General features: G+C 37.2%; 1 protein-coding gene across 8 annotated transcripts in view; it reads right to left on the bottom strand.

The window, feature by feature from the left end:
• Window positions 1-23320, bottom strand: part of UBR5 (ubiquitin protein ligase E3 component n-recognin 5) — a 142082-nt gene that overhangs the window by 44278 nt on the left and 74484 nt on the right. For 6 of the 8 annotated variants that reach the window (XM_027131549.1, XM_027131550.1, XM_027131554.1 and 3 more), the window contains exons 17-28: window positions 22276-22419; window positions 22077-22188; window positions 21677-21831; window positions 21219-21416; window positions 16494-16704; window positions 15426-15552; window positions 11338-11489; window positions 10804-10899; window positions 10314-10437; window positions 4518-4615; window positions 3562-3710; window positions 2976-3067 (exon numbers count right to left, since the gene is read on the bottom strand). In XM_027131549.1, the coding sequence (XP_026987350.1) occupies window positions 2976-3067; window positions 3562-3710; window positions 4518-4615; window positions 10314-10437; window positions 10804-10899; window positions 11338-11489; window positions 15426-15552; window positions 16494-16704; window positions 21219-21416; window positions 21677-21831; window positions 22077-22188; window positions 22276-22419 (1658 nt within the window). The remainder of the gene's footprint in view (window positions 1-2975; window positions 3068-3561; window positions 3711-4517; window positions 4616-10313; window positions 10438-10803; window positions 10900-11337; window positions 11490-15425; window positions 15553-16493; window positions 16705-21218; window positions 21417-21676; window positions 21832-22076; window positions 22189-22275; window positions 22420-23320) is intronic. The other 2 variants (XM_027131548.1, XM_027131553.1) reach the window with 2 other exon arrangements.

Genomic DNA, 23320 nt, shown 5'->3' on the forward strand with positions numbered 1-23320 from the left:
GCAATCAAAGAAAAAGAAATAAAGGAATCCAAATTGGAAAAGAAAAAGTAAAACTGTCACTGCAGATGACATGATACTATACATAGAGAATCCTAAAGGTGCTACCAGAAAACTACTAGAGCTAATCAATGTATCTGGTAAAGTAGCAGGATACAAAATTAATTCACAGAAATCTCTTGCATTCCTATACACTAATGATGAAAAATCTGAAAGAGAAATTAAGGAAACACTCCCATCTACCACTGCAACAGAAAGAATAAAATACCTAGGAATAAAGCTACCTAAGGAGACAAAAGACCTGTATGCAGAAAACTACTAAGACACTGATGAAAGAAATTAAAGGTAATACAAACAGATGGAGAGATATACCATGTTCTTGGATTGGAAGAATCAACACTGTGAAAATGGCTATACTACCCAAAGCAATCTGCAGATTCAATGCAATCCCTATCAAACTACCAATGGCATTTTTCACAGAACTAGAACGAAAATTTCACAATCTGTATGGAAACACAAAAGACCCCATATATAGCCAATGCAATCTTGAGAAAGAAAAATGGAGCTGGAGGAATCAGGCTCCCAGACTTCAGACTATACTACAAAGCTACAGTAATCAAGAGAGTATGGTACCGGCACAAAAACAGAAATATAGATCAATGGAACAGGATAGAAAGCCCAGAGATAAACCCATGCACATATGGTCACCTTATCTTTGATAAAGGAGACAAGAATATACAATGGAGAAAAGACAGCCTCTTCGCTGGGAAAACTGGATAGCTACATGTAAAAGAATGAAATTAGAACACTCCCTAACACCATACACAAAAATAAACTCAAAATGGATTAAAGACCTAAATGTAAGGCCAGAAACTATCAAACTCTTAGAGGAAAACATAGGCAGAACACTCTATGACATAAATCACAGCAAGATCCTTTCTGACCCACCTCCTGGAGAAATGGAAATAAAAATAAACAAATGGGGCCTAATGAAACTGAAAAGCTTTTGCACAGCAAAGGAAACCATAAACAAGACGAAAAGACAACCGTCAGAATTCGAGAAAATATTTGCAAATGAAGCAACTGATAAAGGATTAATCTCCAAAATTTACAAGCAGCTCATGCAGCTCAATATCAAAAAAACAAACAACCCAATCCAAAAACGGGCAGAAGACCTAAACAGACATTTCTCCAAAGAAGATATACAGATTGCCAACAAACACATGAAAGGTTGCTCAACATCACTAATCATCAGAGAAATGCAAATCAAAACTACAATGAGGTATCACCTCACACCAGTCAGAATGGCCATCATCATAAAATCTTCAAACAATAAATGCTGGAGAGGGTGTGGAGAAAAGGGAACCCTCTTGCACTGCTGGTGGAAATGTAAACTGATTCAGCCACTATGGAGAACAGTATGGAGTTTCCTTAAAAAACTAAAAATAGAACTACCATATGACCCAGCAATCCCACTACTGGGCATATTCCCTGAGAAAACCATAATTCAAAACGAGTCATGTACCACAATGTTCACTGCTGCTCTATTTACAATAGCCAAGACATGGAAGCAACCTAAGTGTCCATCAACAGATGAATGGATAAAGATGATGTGGCACATATATACAATGGAATACTACTCAGTCAGAAAAAGAAACGAAGTTGAGTTATTTGTAGTGAGGTGGATGGACCCAGAGTCTGTCATACAGAGTGAAGTAAGGCAGAAAGAGAAAAACAAATACCGTATGCTAACACATATATATGGAATCTAAAGAAAAAAAAAAGGTTCTGAAGAACCTAGGGGCAGGACAGGAATAAAGACCCAGACGTACAGAACGGACTTGAGGACACAGGGAGGGGGAAGAGTAAGCTGGGACGAAGTGAGAGAGTGGCACGGACACATATACACTACCAAATGTAAAATAGATACCTAGTGGGAAGCAGCTGCATAGCACAGTGAGATCAGCTCAGTGCTCTGTGACCACCTAGAGGGGTGGGATAGGGAGGGTGGGAGGGAGACTCAAGAGGGAGGAGATATGGGGATATATGTATATGTATAGGTGATTCACTTCGTTATAAAGCAGAAACTAACACACCATTGTAAAGCAATTATACTCCAATAAAGATGTTAAAAAGAAAATAAATAAAGCACAATAGATGATTTTTACAAAGCAATTCTCTATTTAAACTATTTTTACATCTACACACCTGTGGCACAGCTATAGCTGATGTCCCTACTGGGACTCTGAGGCACTGCAAATGTTAGTGGTGGGATAATTTTATTGCTTCTTAGGTCTGTGAAAACTAAGAAACTAACCATAGCAACTCTATTGCTGGATGAAGGTTATTACATTTAGTTTAAGAAGTAAACAAGGCACGGGCTTCCCTGGTGGCACAGTGGTTGAGAGTCCGCCTGCCAATGCAGGGGACACGGGTTCGTGCCCCGGTCCGGGAAGATCCTACATGCCGCGGAGCGGCTAAGCCCGTGAGCCATGGCCACTGAGCCTGCGCGTCCGGAGCCTGTGCTCCGCAACGGGAGAGGCCCGCGTACCGCAAAAAAAAAAACCCAAAAATAAAACAAGGCACATGCCAAACCATGATTCCCTTAATGCCTTCAGAGGTTTCCTGCTAATACACCCTACTACAGGGGGGCCTGAGACTTTGGCTGGAGAACATAGACAGAAACATTCTGTATATATGTTTCTTAAAAGACTGATTCTAGTCACAATGACGATCACATATTTCTTGCACATTAGGCTAGTTTTATGTAAAGAGTAGAACTAGCAAACAAACATTGCAAAGTACTCTTTAAATCAAAAACTACGTTTTAATACACACAGTGGCTTAACGTGGGCAACCTGACAAACCTCATGCTTTCTGAATAATGAAACAAAGCATGACTCAGTACAGATTATTTTAATATGGGAATATGAATCTAAGTAGTTTACAATATTAAAGAAAACTAAAGTCACACTCACTTGCAATCATGACCCTTATGACAAACCCTTGCACATTCTGTACAACAACAGAGGGACTCCAGCAAGCCACAGGTACGACACTCAAAAATATCCTAAAATGAAAAGGATATACTTTTTAGAAAAATGATATATATGTCTCATCACAATAATTATTTCTGGTATTTTCTAAAACAATTCAATCACAACAACAGCAGAGCAAAATTAATGTGCTCTGGGAAACAGTCACAGATGGGTACACAAATGGGAATCAAATATTACCAGAAGGACAAAAATAATCTGTATCATCCAAAAAAAGGCATAACAGTTATAAAATCTAAATCAAGAGCTGTGAATCAGATTATACTACCCAGCGGAGATTTCTAATTTTTATGACAGCCCGTAACTGGTGTTAACAGTCAACTCCTTTGCCTCATTTATTTAGGAATTAAATACAAATTAATTTTCTTTGGAGAATTTTATAACTCAGGAGTAAAAGGAAGTACCAGACTTGCAATTCCAAAGCTAAGAACTATAACTCTAGTGATGGTCAAAGGGAAGAAAAGAAAACCTAGATAGCATAAATACAGGGAAATATAAAATAACTTACCTGGTTAATGTGCTCTGCTCCAGTCCATGTAAAACTGCAGGTATCATTACAACATAAGACATATAAAGGAGAGTCATCAGGGTTGGTACCTGATGGGCAAACCATGCCCATAAATACATCTTCCTCTTTTTCACTTGAGGACACTTCAGCTAAAAAGATTAAAAACATAATAGTTCATACATCAAGAAAAGACTTACAGCCATCTACTCCTTTCCTCAAATGGAAAAGCTCTAACATTTACATAGTATAAATAAGAAACTACTATATATTAATAAAATAAATTGACATACAAAGTCAACAATGCAAGGAAATCTAGTCAATTCTGGTGCAAAGTAAAGCAAAGCATAATTATATCATAACCACATATGAGGACAATACAAATACATCAAACATCAGCCTTCTGAGTCATTAGCTCTACCTCATGCAGTTAAGATTCAAGTTCTAGCTCTACTTAACAAATTATAGACGATCACATAATTTATTCATAGCCAGTATTTTTTAAAAGATAACTACTAAATCTTTTAAAGGCTGGCTGGCAGGAACTGATATTCCTTAATGCTTTCTGTTAGGCAGTAAATCCAAGTCAGAAAGAACAGTAAGACTTCTGGCCTGTTCTTTCCATAAAATTTTATCACTAACACGAATTAACACGTGGACAGGTTCTAAGAGTAATCCATCTTTTCTTTCAAAAGATTAATCATTACACAATCCATTATGGAATTTTTTTTAAATTGAAGGAAATTTATACCAGCTGCTTTTTGATGGAAAGTTAGAAGGTACAATATGCTTGAAAAAAGTATAAGCATATGAATTTCATACACATAAGCAAAAGAATTATCTTGACAGTTTCTAATCAGTATCATTTCCATATACAGAAATTAGGTTTGAATAATTATAGAAGAGAATCTATTCAAATTAAAAAATAAGCAACCCTTTTAGAACTTGAAATAAATTACCTTTTGCAATTTTCTGGGCTGTTTCTAAAATGGTAATTGCAGCAGGATAAGCTCGGCCACTTACAGCTGACATAAATGGGGTCATACCTCTTGCATCCCTAAAATGAGAAAAATTGTATATAAAAATATTATCAATTACTGTCCTTCCTGATTATGAAAGTTAACATATGTTCATGATCAAACAAAAAAACAGTTTTGTCTTAGTAAATAATGTCTCACCATTCAAAGAAAACCATCAGTGGTATTTTCTGGCCTCATATTACCTCACTTAAAGCCACTTTGTGGAACCTCTGTCTCTCTAAACCATGGTCTACTTTCTTGGCTTTAGTGACACTAAAGAATAGACCAGCAAGGGCTCTGGAGTAAACTAACACTTTCTAGACGTGAGCATAGTAACAGGCTCTATCTCAAGCTATTGTGAGGAGGATTATATGAATTATTACTTAAAAGGTTTCAGCACAGTGCCTAGCAAAAAACAAGTATTCAGTTAAGTGTTAGCTATTATTATTACGAGTTTCCTCTTTAAAATGTATTTAAACATTCTTCACTGAATTTCTATTTCCTCCTAGACCCCTCGCATTTCCCAGAAGTCAGTCCTCAGCCGTTTGTGCCTCTCTCTCTCTTCTGCCATAGCAACCACCACTTCTCTCACAATAATACGGTTCCAACACCTACACTTGTTTACTTGATAAGCCTACTTGGGATTTCCCAGTGGTATCTTACATTCAATGTGTCTAAAACTCAAATCATCTTTCTCCGCAAACCTGCTCTCTACCTGACTTATCTATGTCACCCAACAGTATCACTGTCCCAAGTAACTTCAGACAAAAATTTTGGTTCTTCACAAAGTATTCCTTCTAAAGCAATTTTTAAACTTCTGCATCTCATCTTTCTTTTCCATTTTCAACAACTCAATAGTTCAGTTTATTACAACACACATATTAAAGGCTATGACAGACATATAAACATAGCCTTGACTCTGGTTTCTACTCTTGCCTATTTTCATCTCTTTTATACCACCATCTCATTACTATTCTTATAATCCCACTTTGATACTATTACAATCTAACAAAGGCCATTATTGAGAGGATTCAAGCCCAAAGAACAGAGACCAAAGTAGTGATTTTAACCTATTTTTTTCAGATCCACTGGCTGTTGTTCTCTTCTTTCTAATCCTCCACTCTGAATTGGATGAATTACTGTTCCTCATAATATTCATACTTCTCCATGTTGTTGTTCCCTCTTCTCCCTATTTCTCATGGTTCTACTCAAACTTCATTTTCATGAAGCTGCTTACTGTAGAATAAACATACTTCTCCCTTCTGTTTACTCCAAAACACACTTATGTATCCCTTTAGCCAGATTCAACCAAGAAAAAAGCTCGAATAAATAAAATCAGAATTGAAAGAGAAGTTACAACCAAGATCAAACAAATACAAAGGATCATAAGAGATTTACTATGAACAATTACACACCAATAAAATGGACAACTTAGAAGAAATGGATAAACTCCTAGAAACATACAATCTCCCAAGACTGAATCAGAAAGAAACAGAAAATATGAGCAGAATGATTACCAGTAATAAAATTGAATCGGTAATTTAAAAACTCCCAACAAACAAAGGTCCATGACCAGACAGCTTCAGAGGTGAATTCTACCAAACATTTAAGCGGTTAACACCTATCCTTCTCAAACCATTCCCCAAAAAATTAAGAGGAAGAAATGCTTCCACACTCATCCTACAAGGCCAGCATCGCCTTGATACCAAAACCCAAGACATCACAAAACATTTTAATTAATTAATCAATCACAGGCCAATATCACTGATGAACAGAGATGCAAAAATCCTCAACAAAATATCAGCAAACCAAATTCAGCAATAATGGAAAGGATGATATACCATGATGAAGCAGGGGATTTATCTCAGGATGCAAGTACGGTTCAATATCCACAAATCAATCAACATGATACACATTAACAAACTGAAAAATAAAATTGTATCATCATCGCAGTAGAAGCAGAGAAGGATTCTGACAGAATTCAACATCCACTTATGATAGAAACTCTCCAGAAAGTGGGTACAGAGGGAACATACCTCAACATAATAAGTGCCACATATTGGCAGGCCCACAGTTAACATAATAAAAGGTGAAAAGTTGAAAGCATTTCCTCTAAGATCAGGAACAAGAAAAGGATGCCCACTCTCACCACTTTCATTCAACAAAGTATTTTAAGGCCTAGCCACAGCAATTAGATAAGAAAAAGAACAAAAAGGCATCCAAATTGGAAAGATGGAAGTAAAATTATCACTGTTTGTAGATGACATATACTACATATAGAAAACCCTAAAGATTCCACCCAAAAGCAATTAGAACAAATAAATGAATTAAGTTGCAGGAAACAAAATTAATATGCAGAAATCTACTGCATTTGTATACACTAAAAACAAACTATCAGAAAGAGAAATTAAGAAAACAATCCCATTTACAATTGCATCAAAAATAACAAACTACCTAGGAATACATCTAATCAAGGAGGTAGAAGACCTGTACTTGGAATATGTGGAATACTATAAGACATTGATGAAAGAAATTGAAGATGACCAGAAATGGAAAAATAAACCTTGCTCATGGATTGGAAGAATCAGTATTACTGAAATGACCATACTACTTAAAGCAATCTACAGATTTAATGCAATCCCTATCAAAATACACATGACATTTTTCTAAGAACTAGAACAAATAATCATCAAATTTATATGGAACCATGAAAGACCCCAAAACAGCCAAAGCAATCTTGAGGGAAAAAAACCCAAAGCTGGAGGCATCATGTTCCCTGATTTCAAACAGTACTACAAACCTGTATTAATCAAATAGTATGGTACTAGCATAAAAAAAGACACAGAGATCAATGGAACAAAAGAGAGGGCCTTGCAAAAATAAAAAACTCAAAACACCTTGTACTAAATAGGGAAGGTGACATAAGGGTCAAGGCTGGGAGTCCCCGTTCTGTAATAAAGACACATACCAGGGCTGGAATTCCAGCTATGCCACTCACTAGTTTTGTGAGCCTGGGCAAGTTAATTAACCCATGACAAAGGAGGCAAGAATATATAATGGGGAAAAAGACAGTCTCTTCAATAAATAGTGTTGACAAAATTGGACAGCTAACTGCAAAAGCATCAAACTGGACTACTTTCTCACACCATATAAAAAAATTAATTCGAAGTGGATTAGAGACTTAAACGTACGACCTGAACCCATAAAACTCCTACAAGAAAACACAGGCAGTATGCTCTTCGACACTGGTCTTAGTTTTATTTTTTTGGATCTGCCTCTTCAGGCAAGGAAAACAAAAGCAAAATCAAACAAACAGGACTACATCAAACTAAAAAGTTTCTGAGGAAACCACCAACAAAATGAATAGCCCACCTACTGAACAGGAGAAGATATTTGCCCATGATATATCCAATAAGGGACTGATATCCAAAATATACAAAGAACTCATACAATTCAACATCAAACAAACCCAATCTGATTAAAAACTGGGCCGGAGACCTGAACAGCCACTTTTCCAAATAAGACATACGACAGATGGCCAACACACACGTGAATAAGTTCAACATCACTAGTCATCAGGGAAATGCAAATCAAAACCACAGTAAGATACTACCTCACATCTGTCAGAATGGCTATTATCAAAAAAGACAACAAATAACAAGTGTTGGCGAGGATGTGGAGAAAAGGGAAGCCTCTTGCAGAAACAGACTCATAGATGCAGAGAACAAACTAGTGGTTGCCAGAGGGCAGGGGGTTAGGAGAATGAGTGAAATAGGTGAGGTACAAACTTCCAGTTATAAAATAAGTCATGAGGACAGCATAGGGAATATAATCAATAACACTGTAGTAACTTTGTATGGTGACAGATGGTAACTACACTTATCGTGGTGGTCATTTTGTAATGTAAAAAAATATCAAATCAGTATGTTGTACACCTGAAACTAACATAATAAGTCAATTATACTTCAATAAAAAAAGAAGAAAAAACCCTTTTCTTACTGAGTCATCTCCATGGTAAATAATTCCCAGATACATCACTTAGGAAACTGTGTTAGCAACTCTAGGAAATTCTCCTGTATCTGTAGTATAAAAAAGCAAAAAGGGCCAGTTTGATCATCTCTATACTTATCACCTAAAAGTCAGGCAAAAGAACACTGCCTCTGGGCTTCCCTGGTGGCGCAGTGGTTGAGAGTCCGCCTGCCGATGCAGGGGACACGGGTTTGTGCCCCGGTCCGGGAAGATCCCACATGCCGTGGAGTGGCTGGGCCCGTGAGCCATGGCCGCTGAGCCTGCGCTCCCAACCGCAATGGGAGAGGCCATAACAGTGAGAGGCCCGCATAGAGCAAAAAAAAAAAGAACACTGCCTCTCCTAGTAACATCAGCTTATGAATACAGTGGCATATTGGGTGTTTTCCAGATATTTTTTATGTTTTTTAGATAAAGGAGGAAAAAGTCAACCACTGTGAGGGTACTAAAATAAAGCACTAGTGAAACAGAAATGAACTGTAGAAATATAAAATGAATTAACAACAAAGAGAAAGGGAATAAGAACATAAAATAACTTTTTAGACACCACCACGAGGAAATTATACAAAGATAATATGATTAAAAACACCATAAATGCAAAAAAATGACAATTGAGAAAATAAAAACAGAAAGATATACTGTATGTATCCATATATAAACCATTTTTATCTATGCCTCAAACCACTAATAAATTATTAAGATGCTTCTGTCATAATAACTCTGTTTATAATCCAATTTACTTATTTTACTAGTGTGGGGCAGCCTTTATTAAATCATAATTTCATAAATTTGGTCATTTTCATCCAAAGGGCAGTAAGACTTAAACATGAAAACTCCCTCGCCCTCAAAGATAAAAAAAACTCATAACACCTTCTTGTACTAAATAGGGAAGGTGACATAAGGGTCAAGGCTGGGAGTCCCAGTTCTGTAATAAAGACACATACCAGGGCTGGAATTCCAGCTATGCCACTCAATAGTTTTGTGAGCCTGGGCAAGTTAATTAACCTCTAAGCCCACTGCTGCAAATGTAAAGTGGGGATAACATTATCTACTCCAGACAGTTATATCTAGAATAAGAGTTAATGCAAGTAGAGCTTGGCACAGATTAATAACTATTATAAAAACACTCATCATTATGAGTTTGTAAAGGAAGATAAACAATCAAGTTGCAGGTAGAGATGTAACCTATTAACGGTTAATGAGCACTTACAACAGAATACTTATCAAAAGCTCTGCATGATCTCATGATGATTCCGTAAGCCAAGATTTCCAAAGAAACCATAAGAATCATCCTTGGATTTTCACAATACAGATTCCAGGCCCCATTTCAGACCTGCTGAGTTATACTTCTAGTGTAGAGCTTGGGGAAGAATGTGTATAATTTTTAAAGTTCTCCAGGTGATAGTGATATAACTAATTTATGGATTCAACATTTGAGAGCAACTATACTGTGATCTTTTTAACATATAAATATACACCCTCATCAAGCTAACATAAAATCAAACTATTCATTTAGTGTACCCTGTATTATATCGAGAAGGCCTCTTTCACTAAAGAGAGCTTACTTAGTAACATGGAAAATACAATGCTAGATTCTGATAAATTTTAAATTCAATTAAAATAATTGTTGTTCCATATGTTGCAAGATCAACTTAACAGTAAAAGGAGTAAAGCTAAATCTTCATATCAAAAGTATATTAAACTTCTTACTTGGCAGAGAGAAGTTCTCGTAGATAGGGCTGTAGGACAACACTGTCACATAACAATTTTAATATAAAATGAGCGTTGGCCTTTCGATCCTTGGATTCTACTACAGATGGCTCTGTGGAAGGACCTGTAATTAAGCAGATCCACTTGGTAACAAAAGTGTTCAAAACAGAGTGAAAGACTGTTCTAGAATAATATACCGAGTATCTATCAAATAAACCACCAGAAAAATATTTGAGTATTAGTAACAAATTAATAACTTCATTACAGAGAATTTAAACACATTAACACATTTTATAAATCTCAACTGATGAAATATATGCACATACACACCACAACTTCACTGATATACAGAAGATAAGTTACAGAATTAGATATTTTTCAAGCCAAGAAGTCTCCTTGAGATAAAGTGTAGAACTGTAGAAACCTATATACAAAGTGTTTAGTTTTATCTTCCAAATGCCTAGGTAGATAAAATAGTAGAGATTCTCACCTGGAATGGTGGAGGTGCTTGGTCCTTGACCGGTGCCAGTCGCTGCTGTGGTAAGAGATCCCACAGCAGGGGCCAGGATAAAATCAATGTCACCATCTTTCAGTAAACAGAACAGCAGGATGTACATCATTATAGGCAACATATCCCTAACATGTTCTTTTAACTGGCCTTAAGGCTTTTCTCTGCAAGCCAAAGGTGAAATCGGACAGAGGCTTAAGTGGATGCTTCTTTTCCAAACTATAATAGAAGGAATCCACTAGGCAAACTATTGACTTATCTTGATATATTATTAGCTAGCTTCTTACCAGTGTAGAAATATGTATTTCAGCAGAAGAGGGATATCTAACAAGACTTTCTAGAATTTTTATTTTTAAGTTACAAACATCTTAAACCAAATCTATGTAAGCTAGTTATAATACTCATTATGCTAATTTTAACAATTTCAGATTTCGAAATATCCCACTGAAATGTTTATTTCTTTTCTTTCACGACCCTGTCTTTTTGTTAAACACTGAATAAAATAACAGATCTTACCAGGATCCATTGCAGGAGGGTCAGGAACCCAACTAGGGGGAGCTATGGGGGGTGAAACTGGATCTTGGTGGTCACTGGATGAAGCTCCAGCTTCATGTCTACCCAAACCAGCCGCTCTCAATGAACGTCTCATCATTTCCCGTAATCTCAAACTAGAAGAACATGGACAAAATCAGAGCTCACTACCACGTCTAAGTGTAAGGATAAGGTGCACAGAACTTCTCATCTGAGATGAAAGTTTGTTCTACAGGCAAATACTCCAGGCAGGAAAGTGAAGTACAAATGCCAATTCTGGAATCACAGAATAAGTCAGCAAGGGATAGAAATGGAACTGGGGGATCCTAGTACCCAGTTCAGCACTAAAACCACTATATTAAGCTCCCACAGAAACTTAAGCACCGGGAACAAAAGTTGCAGTGAAGTTAAGATTAGGAAATAATCTTTCATACAGTTAAGATAAATGAACAGCTGAACATTAAAACAAAAAAAAATTCTGTCCCCTGTTTATCATCAGTAAGAATTAAGTTCAATAGTAGACATTAGCAAAACATACTGATTAGCACAAAACCAATACTGTTAGCCCACTAAACCCCTTTTCTGTGCTCTCAAAAGCAATGGAACTAATATCCACACAGTAAGTAGTTTTCAAACAAAGACCAATTTAGGTTTATTTTTTATACAAAAAAGTTTTTTTTAACAGTACAACTTCATCCCAAGGAAATTAATGAATGAAACTGGAGCTTGTAAAATGTGTTGTTAGATTAATATCTGGGCGTGATTTTTTTTTCTCCTGCTATACAGGTGTGCACATCGCTAAAAAGATAAAGAAATAATCACAAACACAGACCTCATTAGGGGAACTAGTAAACTACCTGTACAAAAATCTATACCTCTGAATAAAAGCTTACAAAGGCTACAAAATTAACACATTAAAAACTAGCAGCAATTAAGAGAGAGCACATAAGGCAAATCCTTCCACTTGGCCACAATTTTAGAGCTTCTAAATGAATAAAGAGTAAGAATTCAATTTTAAGGGCCAGGCAACACATAAGGGACTGCTTTCTCCCAGGCAGATTTAATCCCAAAGACATGACATTTCTGATGTGAAAAACCTAACACCTTACCAGGTGAGCATTATATGTCTGCAAATAAGTAATTCAGAAATACTTGTATTAATGTTTGACTCTCTAATTATTATTTAATCCGAGGGTAAGTGTGTTTTTCCATAGCAATACATTTTCAGTTTTATGAGTAAAATTTTTTAAAAATGCATTTAGAAGCTACTTTCAGGAACCCATCTATTTTATAAGGCTTGTGTATGATGATGTACCTTGGGGAAGAGAAACATTTTTTGGAAGATTCTACAAAGTAAATTTTAATGTCTCAAAAAATATACTAGCTATTATAGTATACACTATTAAAAAATACCTATAGTTAATTCTTTTATGGTACTGGTGTCTTCTCTCTCCCAATTTAGAAATCTTTGAGCTCAAGAGTTTTTATAATATGGAAGGGAGCAGGGAACAGTGATTATGATTCTTTCAGTCAAGGTCACTTCCCTGTCCAAGATATCACCCAAAGAGCATGGCAGGCTCCTTACCACTAACAGCACACACCCGGGTGACTTCACACTGTGATGCTCCTACACAATTTTAAATAAGCTCAACATAGACACTTGGTATCCTAATGTGTCTTACTCAAAACACACAGAGAGAAAAAAATCAGCGGTAATTGGGAGGCACTGCAAATAACCTGAAAATAGATGCATGTTTTGGGCTTATCAAGAAGAATGCTTACACCAGGGTCGCAAACACAATGCCTACTGGGCCTGGAAAGTAAAATAAACTGAGGAAAGGGCAGTCAGGTGTAAGAAGTAGGGGGTCATGGCAAACTAGAGGCATACATGCTCATCTAAAGGCATTCAAATTTTAAAGAAAAAAAAATTTTAACATTGCACAGGCCAAACAAAACATATATGGGCTATTCTCCAACCTCTAGCCTAGAGCACATTAAGAATAAATGAAGATAAACTGAGACCATAGTCTCATCTTGAACTTGCAAACTCCCAACTTTGTTGTTGTGATGTAGTCAATTCAATATTATATGAGGGGGTCATTCCTTGTCATTTAAAAAAATTGTCCTCTACCTCTTTTCTTCATTAGGTCTTGGGAACATTTTTAAGTACAATGCCCAGCTCCTCATACAGATTCTTTCACAACAAAAAACAAAAAAAACAAAAAAAAGAAAATTATTCTTCAAGATGTTGTACACAATTCATGAAGATTCACCTGTATCCTCAGTGGCTGAGGACAATACTGAGGAGATACCACCTTGGCTGCTAAGATTCAGAGTTTTGACATTTCTTCGTATAGGCTTGCCTGGAGTCATCGTATTTTCTGACAATATGGAAGAATTCAAGGTTGATGTAATTTCCTCTTTGTAAGCACGTTATATCCATGCTACAGAAGCCTTAGAATCCAGTCATGTTCAAACATACCACTGTGACAAAAAAGCGAAGGTCATGTGTCTTCCAGATTAATAATCTCTAGAGTACATACACCTGCAATCAGATGCATCAATCAAGCTTTCCACTAAATCTGCCCTTTGTACTCAGGCACTATTGAGTCACATAACAAAACTTCTGAGTCAAATCATCATCTGAAGGCATTTAACAGTACTCCATTCAATATTGAAATTGCATCAGTTTTGAGCTTACAGCTCATGAATCCCAGCCTGCATACTCATCAAGGGGTATCGCCTAGAAAATCCATTGTAGGCTAGAGGAGGGTTTCACTTCAATGAAGCAGAGTCTGTGGACTTCCTACTGCCCGGCGTGGATAATAAGACTCCTGTGCTTTCATCTGTTCAACCGGCAGCCCTGAGTTTGAACTGGTTAAGAGCACTGCAGTGAAATCTTCGGCAAATGCCTCAAAGGAGCTTACTCTGCAAATTATTTCTGTGAGCAACACATCACCCACTCTTGAAGCTCCTTTTAGTCTTTGCCTTCAAAATAATCCTTACATGAAAAAAAGATGGCAGCACTGGCATTGGACCAACCATATCAGAGTCCAACTTGATTTGCACCTGTATTTTCCCTGAGGAAATGAAATACCTGAAATAATTCAGACACTAATTTCTTCATGAAGAATTTAAGTTGTTTTCCAGTTTAGACCAAACATTTTGCCTAGTGTAGTCCTAAACAAATGATAATTTCCATTTTGCATAGTCTACATAATGTTTCTGTACTATTTTAAATTATAATTTGGTTACCCATAACTAGTTTTTGATAAACCTCACTTCAGGATGTCTTTGAACCTGGGAAGCTATCAAGTTGGAACCAATTTTAGAAGAATCATTTTTAAAGGGAAAGTTGAATATAGAACAGAAAATAAGCAAAAGAGTGTCTTCGTTTTAAGTAGACTTTACAACCTATCACATTAGCACAGTGAGCAGTGCTTCCATTAATGATTTGTGAAGTATCCAAGAATTTTGGCTCTCATGTCTAATATAAATGTGTTTTCCTTCAGGGGAAAAAAAAAACTACAGACAGCTGTATCCTGAATTCTTTATAGTCTTCATCTATTCAAACATCTAGTAATTTTTAATGTGTTATAAAGTGTCCATCTCACAACTCAGAAAGCCTGAAAATTTAAAATACCAAACATTCATAATATACATCAGCCTTTCATTTCTTCCCAGATCTTTAGGACGTCTGAGAAACTGAGCTAAGTAAACAATCTGAAAATAAAAGATTGAGGTTCTCTCAATTATTATATTACTTGTTCTCCAACTAAAGAAAATAACTTCCTAGGAAACACGAATGATGAGTTTAAAACACATTCAAAGAATCAAGTTTGAACTACTTGTCTAAATTACCTCAAATTTTTGAAGGATCCTAGGTCCTACTGTTTTACACCTAAACTCTAACTAGATATTGTCAGGTATTTTTCCCAGGCTGATATTGGGAGGAACAAAAACAAAACAAAAGGACCCACCAATTCATGCATATGATAGGAAAGAGATACATTTCTTTCTGTACTTGGATTATGTTTCCACCAATTAAACTTTCCTGGTAAAAATCACATTACCTTCGGCTACTTGATGATCCAGCCCGATTACCTGGGCCATTACTTGAAACAACTGATATTGCATTTGCGATGGCCTCAACGGCAGAAAGCCTTTCTGCAAATGTATTTCTTTCAGAGCGCTCTGCTTCTGAAACATAAGAGAAAAAAATTAGGATCAATTTAAACTTCAAAAATAACTAAGAGATGAAGTATGTACAGGCCATTAAATGCTAACTGCTAAGTGTTTTAGTATTCTAATTCACATACTAGTGATAACAGCTTAATTTTCCCTCCTTAGAGCAACACTTAAGCTAGAATGAACTATGACCTTTAATGTGAATTATTTCCTTATTCTGCCTTACTTTTCAACCCCCAAAGATAAAAAATAAGGTTATTCACAAGTAGGCTGAAATTTAGCTTTCACTACCAAGGAAGAAAAGGCCTACATATCGGTACCTCAATCTTAATTTATACACTACTTATAATCCTTTAGTCAGTCAACGATAACGAGATAAAGGTCAGAAACTTGCAAACCACTGTTCAAAAACGTAGCTACCAGAATATCAACTGCAGAATTCAAAATAAGGAAAACCATTATGAATTACACAGTTACACTTTAGGTTTTCAGTTTCCCCCTTCACTTAGCCAATTAAAAACTTTATGGCAAAAAGCTTATTTACTTTTCCAAAAACATCTAACAACTCACTAGGTTATTTTTCCCTCTACATTCTGAAAATTGGGATAAGAGTTGCCTCAATATAATTTGACTTAACTTGCTAAATAATTCCCATGGTAATATAAGTCACCAGCAATTATAAAATCAGTAAAGCTCTTAAGTATCATATATACAGTTTGTACTTAACAGAGAAATTAGAATTTAAGGCAACAGAAACACATTGATAAAAATTTTATTTATTCATGTTACATGTTCATCCTAACAGGCATTTTTACCTTCTGAGACTCCTAGATTTTACAAAGCAAAGTAAAAGTACATACAAATTCTTTACAGTGATTTTCTTTAATAATTTTTATATTTTCAAAATTGCCCAAAATTCCTCTTAAAGATCATGTTACAGTTCTTAATCTCACCCTCTTCTTCTTTAGTTTCCTTATTGCTGGTTGGAAAGCAAACTGATACACAAGCATGCAAAATATTTCGATTTCCATCACATCTGTGGCTGATGAATGTCTGTAGCATCTGTAGATTCTGCTCTAAAACAACCGCTTGCTCAAGATTCATAAGATATTGTCGACAGGCCTCATAGTCACAGCGTAGGATGTGCTGCATTAAGGTTTGTTTCTGTGCTCAGACAAATTAGGAAAAAAACTTCAATGAATTTGTACAGCACATTACACATGTCAAAAAGTTCACATGGCCAACACAATAATATAATCAGCTCTGCAGATACACAGAGACAATTTAAGGTGGCCTGGCAAAAGAAGCTGAACTTGAAGGTACCCTTAAGCACAGAATACAACTGACAGGAATGTAAAGGACCAATAAATATCTTCAGCTTCTGCAACTAACTCAACTCTAACTGTGGCAGGAAAGCAGCCAGATATACAATGCATAAATGGGAGTGGCTGGATTGGACCTATAGATCATAGTTTATACAGCACCCTTATTTACATCATATATAACTATCAAATTAGAACTCTATTAATATTGTTAACCAATTAAGCATAGGGTATACATTTTATTCCAAGCTTATTCTCACCTTCTTGTGCTCTTTAAGGTTACATTTACGTCACACTATGGTACATGAAAGCCAAAACCTTCAACTCCCCCCAGAAATAACGACAGACACAATCCCCAAAGGTGACAACAAATGTACTTCATTGTCAAAGACATGGTAGTAATGATCAAGTATTTATATATCATCTTCTACCTGAGAAATAGCATGCTGTGGTTGGAATATTCCCCCCCCCATTCATGTTGAAGCCCAATCCCCAATGTGGATGGTATTTGGAGGTAGGGCCTCTGGACAGTCATTAGGTCGTGAGGGTGGAGCCTTCATGAATGTGATCATTGCCCTTAAAGGGGGCTGAAGAGACCAGAGTTCTCTCTTTCCACTGTGTGAGGACACACGGTCATCTGTGAACCAGTGAAAGGGCCCTCATCAGACACCGAATCTGCCCACACCTTGATCTTGAACTTCCCACCTTCCTTAACCATGAGAAGTAAATTTCGGTTGTTTATAAGCCACTCTGTCTGTAGCAGCCTAAACAAACTTAAGACACAGCATAAATAGACCAGAGAGTTCAAATGTACTTTTTTCAGAATGTAAACTATAGTTATGGGATATTTAATCGACTGAATGTAAAGCATTAGTTATGGAAAACAAGCATATCTGTTCATTTTAAATAAAATTGAGAACTGGAAGAAAGCAGGTGGGAAAAGAATGCGTGGGAATACAAAGGAAAGAAGAGAGATGCTTTTGAACTTGGCAGCTCTCCACAAATTGCCTAGATAACCCATCCCTTCCCCCAACCTTATGAGGATGAGAGGAAGTAACAATGGGGGAAGAAGGGCACAAGAAAATACAGCTAAAAAACTGTTTTCAGTACTTGACACACGTGAGATAAGCCATTCTGACTGTGGAACTATGATCCTGAAGTGACCCCATAAATTGCAAGCTCCAGTTCAAGAATATGAGGTGGGTGACATAAGACTAAATTTGCCAAAGTCTAGTGGCAAATATGCACTAATCAATACGTTGAGAGAATATGTCAAAGTCTCTCCAAAGAATGAAAAGTGCAGTACATTTAAAAATAACTAAAATTAAGATATTTTGCTGCACACTGCTGTGATATATAGAATGTTTTCAAGCAATCAGCCAGTCATCTGGCTGAAGCAGCTACTCTACAGGGAGCTCTCATCTCCAACCTGCTGGGCAGTATATGGGCTCTCACACTGACAGTATCAATACCACGCTTACTATGTTTATCCTGCATCACTGTATGTTGTCACTTATTCTTATAACACAAAGCAGAGAGTTCAGCAAAAATTTCTTGCACGTCTACCGTGCACCAAGCCCTAGTAAATGAAGGCTATTTAGAAAGATAAATGATGGCACACTTTATCGCTACCCTTGGGATGCTGACAAAGTGCAGGGGTCACAGAATCAAATGCCTACAGAAGCATATGCAAAAGTGTGAGTGGAGGAGGCTGGCTGTAAGAAAGGTAACACAAACCGTATAATAAATAAATGGTGACTAACATTTGGACTTAGAGCAACAAATTTTAAATAGTGGGAACTGCAATGAACTGGAGACACCATGTATAGCCTCTAAGAGGACTTAATGTTTTTATAATGGCCCAATATCACCATTATCTTCTAATTCTTTAAGAGCACCTGAAAATCTGAGTTTTAAATACAAATTCTGTGATTTTTGAATGCTGGCAACCAATCAAGAATTTTTAAATGATGTGAAGGCTACTTCTAGGGGCCACATTCAGACCACGGCCACCTCCTTCAACCCCATACCCTTACCAGTTTGGAACCACTAGTCTAGTAGGTTAACAATTAAAGCTAAACTAAGAATATGAGCACTGTGTCTCTAAACAAAAGCTCATGGGTATCTCTCAGGAGCACCTAGATTCAGATTATTTTAGATGCAGTTCTAGTAAGTTTGCTTATCACCTCCAACCTAATGGAGGGTAAATAAGCTCCCATTCTAAGCTCCATTTCTATCTTTTATAGAAAGATTCCTCAAAAGAGTTGTCTAAGTTCCTCAACTCCCATTTTCTCCTTAGCTCACTCTAAATCAGGCCTGCATCCCCACTGTCAACAATGACCTAGATGGAGCCAAACGCAAAAGTCAGTATTCAGTACACGCCCTACTGTCCTACGGCATCATTTCATACACTTGAACAACACATCCTGCTTGACACATGCTCTTTGCTTAGCTTCCAAGACAAAACTCATTCGTTTCCCTCCAATTCCTTCTCAGTCTCTCATGCAGGTTTCTTTTTATCTCCTGGTATTTAAATGCTGAGACTATTTTCATGGCTCAGGCCTTAGATCTTTTTTCTCCTCCAAGACTTTAGTAATCTCATTCAGTATAAGTCCTTTAAATATCACAGATATACTGACAACTCCTAAGTACACTTCTCCAGCTTGGTCCCCTCTCTCCTGGTCTTCCAACTTACACATCTAACTCTCTATTCACCATCTCCTCTTGGCTATCTGATAAGAATCTTAAACTCCTGATCTCACCCCCCAGAACCTGCTTCAATCCTACAGTCTTCATCTCGATAAACAGCAACTTCACTCTTCAAAACCTTTTGCCCTCTGCTTCCTCTATTTGACACCCTATATTTAGCCATAAGCAAATCCTGTTGGCTCTACTTTAAAACGTATCTAGTATATCTACAGTCTAATCACTTATTATTCCACCTCCTGGGTCAAGCCAACATCACCTTCCACCTGAATTCTTTTAATAGCCTCCTAACTGGCCTCCCTACTTCCAACCCATCCCCCTTGTATTCTCAGCGTGTCAGCAATGACCTTTTGAAAATGTAAAGCAAATCAGGTCATTCTCTGCTCAAATTGCTCCAATAACTTCCAGTGGTGTTGCCTCCACATCTAACAAATACAAACACCTCAACCACAGTATGTTCAAAACTAAACTCATCCTTTCCCCTTATCCCATTTGTTTTTCCTATTTTTCTGGGGTTTTTTGGCTGCACCGCACGGCATGCGGGATTCTAGTTCCCTGACCAGGGATTGAACGAACCCGTGCCCCCTGCAGTGGAAGCGGGGAGCCACAACCACTGGACCACCAGAGAATTTCCAGTTTCTCCTATTTTTCATTTCCCTATCAGCCACACCTAAATCAGAAGCTTTACAACCCCTTCCTTTCATTTACTGCTGACATCCTGTCACCAAGCTTTAGAGCTTCTACTTCCTTAAGATCTCTTAAATCCATCCCCTCTTCCTTATTTCCAAGAGTTCAAGCTTAGGGCTTCCCTGGTGGTGCAGTGGTTGAGAGTCTGCCTGCCGATGCAGGGGACAAAGGTTCGTGCCCCGGTCCAGGAAGATCCCACATGCCGCGGAGCGGCTGGGCCCATGAGCCATGGCCGCTGAGCCTGCGCGTCCGGAGCCTGTGCTCCGCAGCGGGAGAAGCCACAGCAGTGAGAGGCCCGTGTACCGCAAAAAAAAAAAAGAGTTCAAGCTTACTTTGTTTCTAACATGGATAATTACATTAGCTTTTTTATCTGGTCTCTAAACTTCTGTTCTCCATCCACTGCTCATCTTCTTTAAAAACACACAAAAAAACCAGCTTAAAATCCTTCTCCTCCTAGCTTTCAGGGGAATGCTCAGGCCCCTTAGGTTAACGCACAAGGCACCCCAGTGCCTTTCTCCCACCTTATCACTTGCCACTCATTGATCCGTATAAGCCCTACCTTCTAGTTATATCAGAAGAATGTACATGTTCTCCCAACATGTACATTCTGAGATTCACAAAGGCTGCTCTTTGTGCCTGGGATAACACTTCTACCTTCATCCTGCGTCTAGGAGACCCCTATCTGATTCTTTAAAACTATATCCAGGTATCACCTCCTCAGAGAAGCCTCTACAGTCACAGTTTGATTTACAGCCCTCCCTTTTGTACTTCTACAACATTATGCATGCCTTACTCAAACGCTTAAATCACACTGTAATCAATGGTATACGCATCTCTCTTGTCCTAATAGACTATTAGTTCCCATAGGGAACCGGCAATGAATGATCTATTCAAGATTGTTTCCCTAGACTCCAGCAGTGCCTTCTGAATTGAAATGCCAAGTAGTTTCAAAAGTCAGATTACCTCTACAGCCATGATGATAATAGCAGCTTTCTTTTTGATTGTTGAATTGGCAGGAAGATTTATTAAAGAATGTACACCCATTCCAAGACTACTAATAGGTGGAAGATCAAGCCAATCAGGATCCCTTATTCCTCCCATGCAATCTTTGGCCATGGGGTAGATAGTGCCATTTCCATCTCGAAGAATAATAGGAGACTCCTATAATAGAGGTGAAAATTAAAAAGTTTGGCTCCCAATCAAAAATGTTATGTCTGATTTTTACAATAGTTATATTTATTTTCAAATTAGATTTTATATGTTTGTAATAGTGACCAAATAAGAAACTTAATATTAAAATATGTTGAATATTCTAAATTCTTCAATGTTTAATAACAAGCAAACTAGAGCCAAACCCTAAGCATCACAAAAATGCCAATGTTGTCATATAAATTTTCAAAAGCAAAAATAAGCCTCTATACCTGTCCAGCAGTAAAGATGGCTACATTCCTCTCATTCTGACCAAGGAAAGCAATGCTGCTTGTAGGGAAATTATTTTCCTGTTCTGCTTTTCCTGTAGCAAGATCAAAGATACAGTACCGTACCCAATTTCCAGTCTTCAAAACAGCATGCACACCTTCAGAAACACATAAATGTTAAAAAAAAAAAATGTTACACATCCTTAGTGAACTCTAGTAAGTACCTACCAAATTTTACATCTCTAGCCACATTTCAAATGTAGATACATTTCATTCCATAACGTTACACACAGGAGACAAAAACTGCCAAATGCCCCAAACCACTTTATCTAATTCCCATTTACTGCACAAGTATTAATAGAACATGGAGTATGCCAGTTAGAAAAGTTACAAAATCTTTTACCTTTGGAATCCACATTCACTGCTAATATTTCTGTTTTTTCAGGTATACAAAGCTTTTTAGGAGTCCTTTGGAAACAGTCAGGAACTTTTGGTGTTCCTCCAGTTTTGACAACCTGCATGACAAAAGGAATTTTGCTCTCAAATCTGTAACATACTCAGGGTCCCGACATTCACCTGCTGAGTGAGTCCTCTACACTTACCTGCAGTTCATCAATTCTAAGTAACCTACAATCCTGAAGGAGAGAAGAAGGGTCAGCATCTGAACCAGAGTTGTTTTGACAGTTTGTATTACTGGACGTTCCTGGAAATTTTACAGCAACATAGGCTCCATCCACTTTCAGCACCTAGAATACAGGTAAATACGATAAATGTTAACACTAACTCATATGAAATCAATATGCAAGTTAGAGTCATTGAACCAATTTAACACTGAAGGCACTTAATTCCTTATGAGTATGTTTCTTCAATGATCGTCAAGTTGTAAAATTAACCTGAACACACTCACCAAATATACTGTTGACATCTACTTCCATGACATATTATCCACAGACAACATAGGTAGAGTGAGCAATGCACAGAAAGCCAAGCACAGGACTTGAAACCAGAATACTTGAGTCCTACCTCTGCTACTTACTGCTTTTGATTTTAAGCCAATGTGATCGTCTTAGAAAAACATAGCTGCCCGTAAACTACAGTTCTATTTGAAATCAAAAGGCCTTTGTAAATTGCAGGACATGATGTGTCTACTCTGCCCTTTAAGTCCAAATGAAAGACCATCCCATTTCACAAACTAAAGAGCAATCAGGAAAAGTTACTTTGCAGGTATTCTACAGCTACAGTCCCATTTTGTTTTTAAGAATGTGAAAGGACAAAGGTGAAATTAATGGCATTCCAGCTGATGAACTCTACTCACTTGGTTTCTTAGGAGGCAAGACCCTCTCCAGGAAGAAGGGAAGAGAAAGTGGAAGCTTAAAGACAGTAGCAAGATTTTTAAATGTTATGGAAGATCATCTCCATTAAAACTGTATTAAGTCCCAAAGAATGGACTGTATCAAAAAGTAATGTTATCTCTTAGCAACTTTTCTGTAAATCTAAAATTATTCCAAAATAACACTTTTTAAAAAAAGCAGAATATCACCATAAATGCTCAAGGAGAGGTATAATAATCTTCAGTTCATCTGTCAGGGACAAAGGAGATACGTGCATCAGATTAAAGGATGGGACTAAAGAGATCATTAGAGGTGA

Source organism: Aethalodelphis obliquidens, unplaced genomic scaffold, assembly GCF_003676395.1.
Source record: "Aethalodelphis obliquidens isolate GAN/ISIS:26980383/991018 unplaced genomic scaffold, ASM367639v1 scaffold39, whole genome shotgun sequence".
NCBI lineage: Eukaryota > Metazoa > Chordata > Mammalia > Artiodactyla > Delphinidae > Aethalodelphis > Aethalodelphis obliquidens.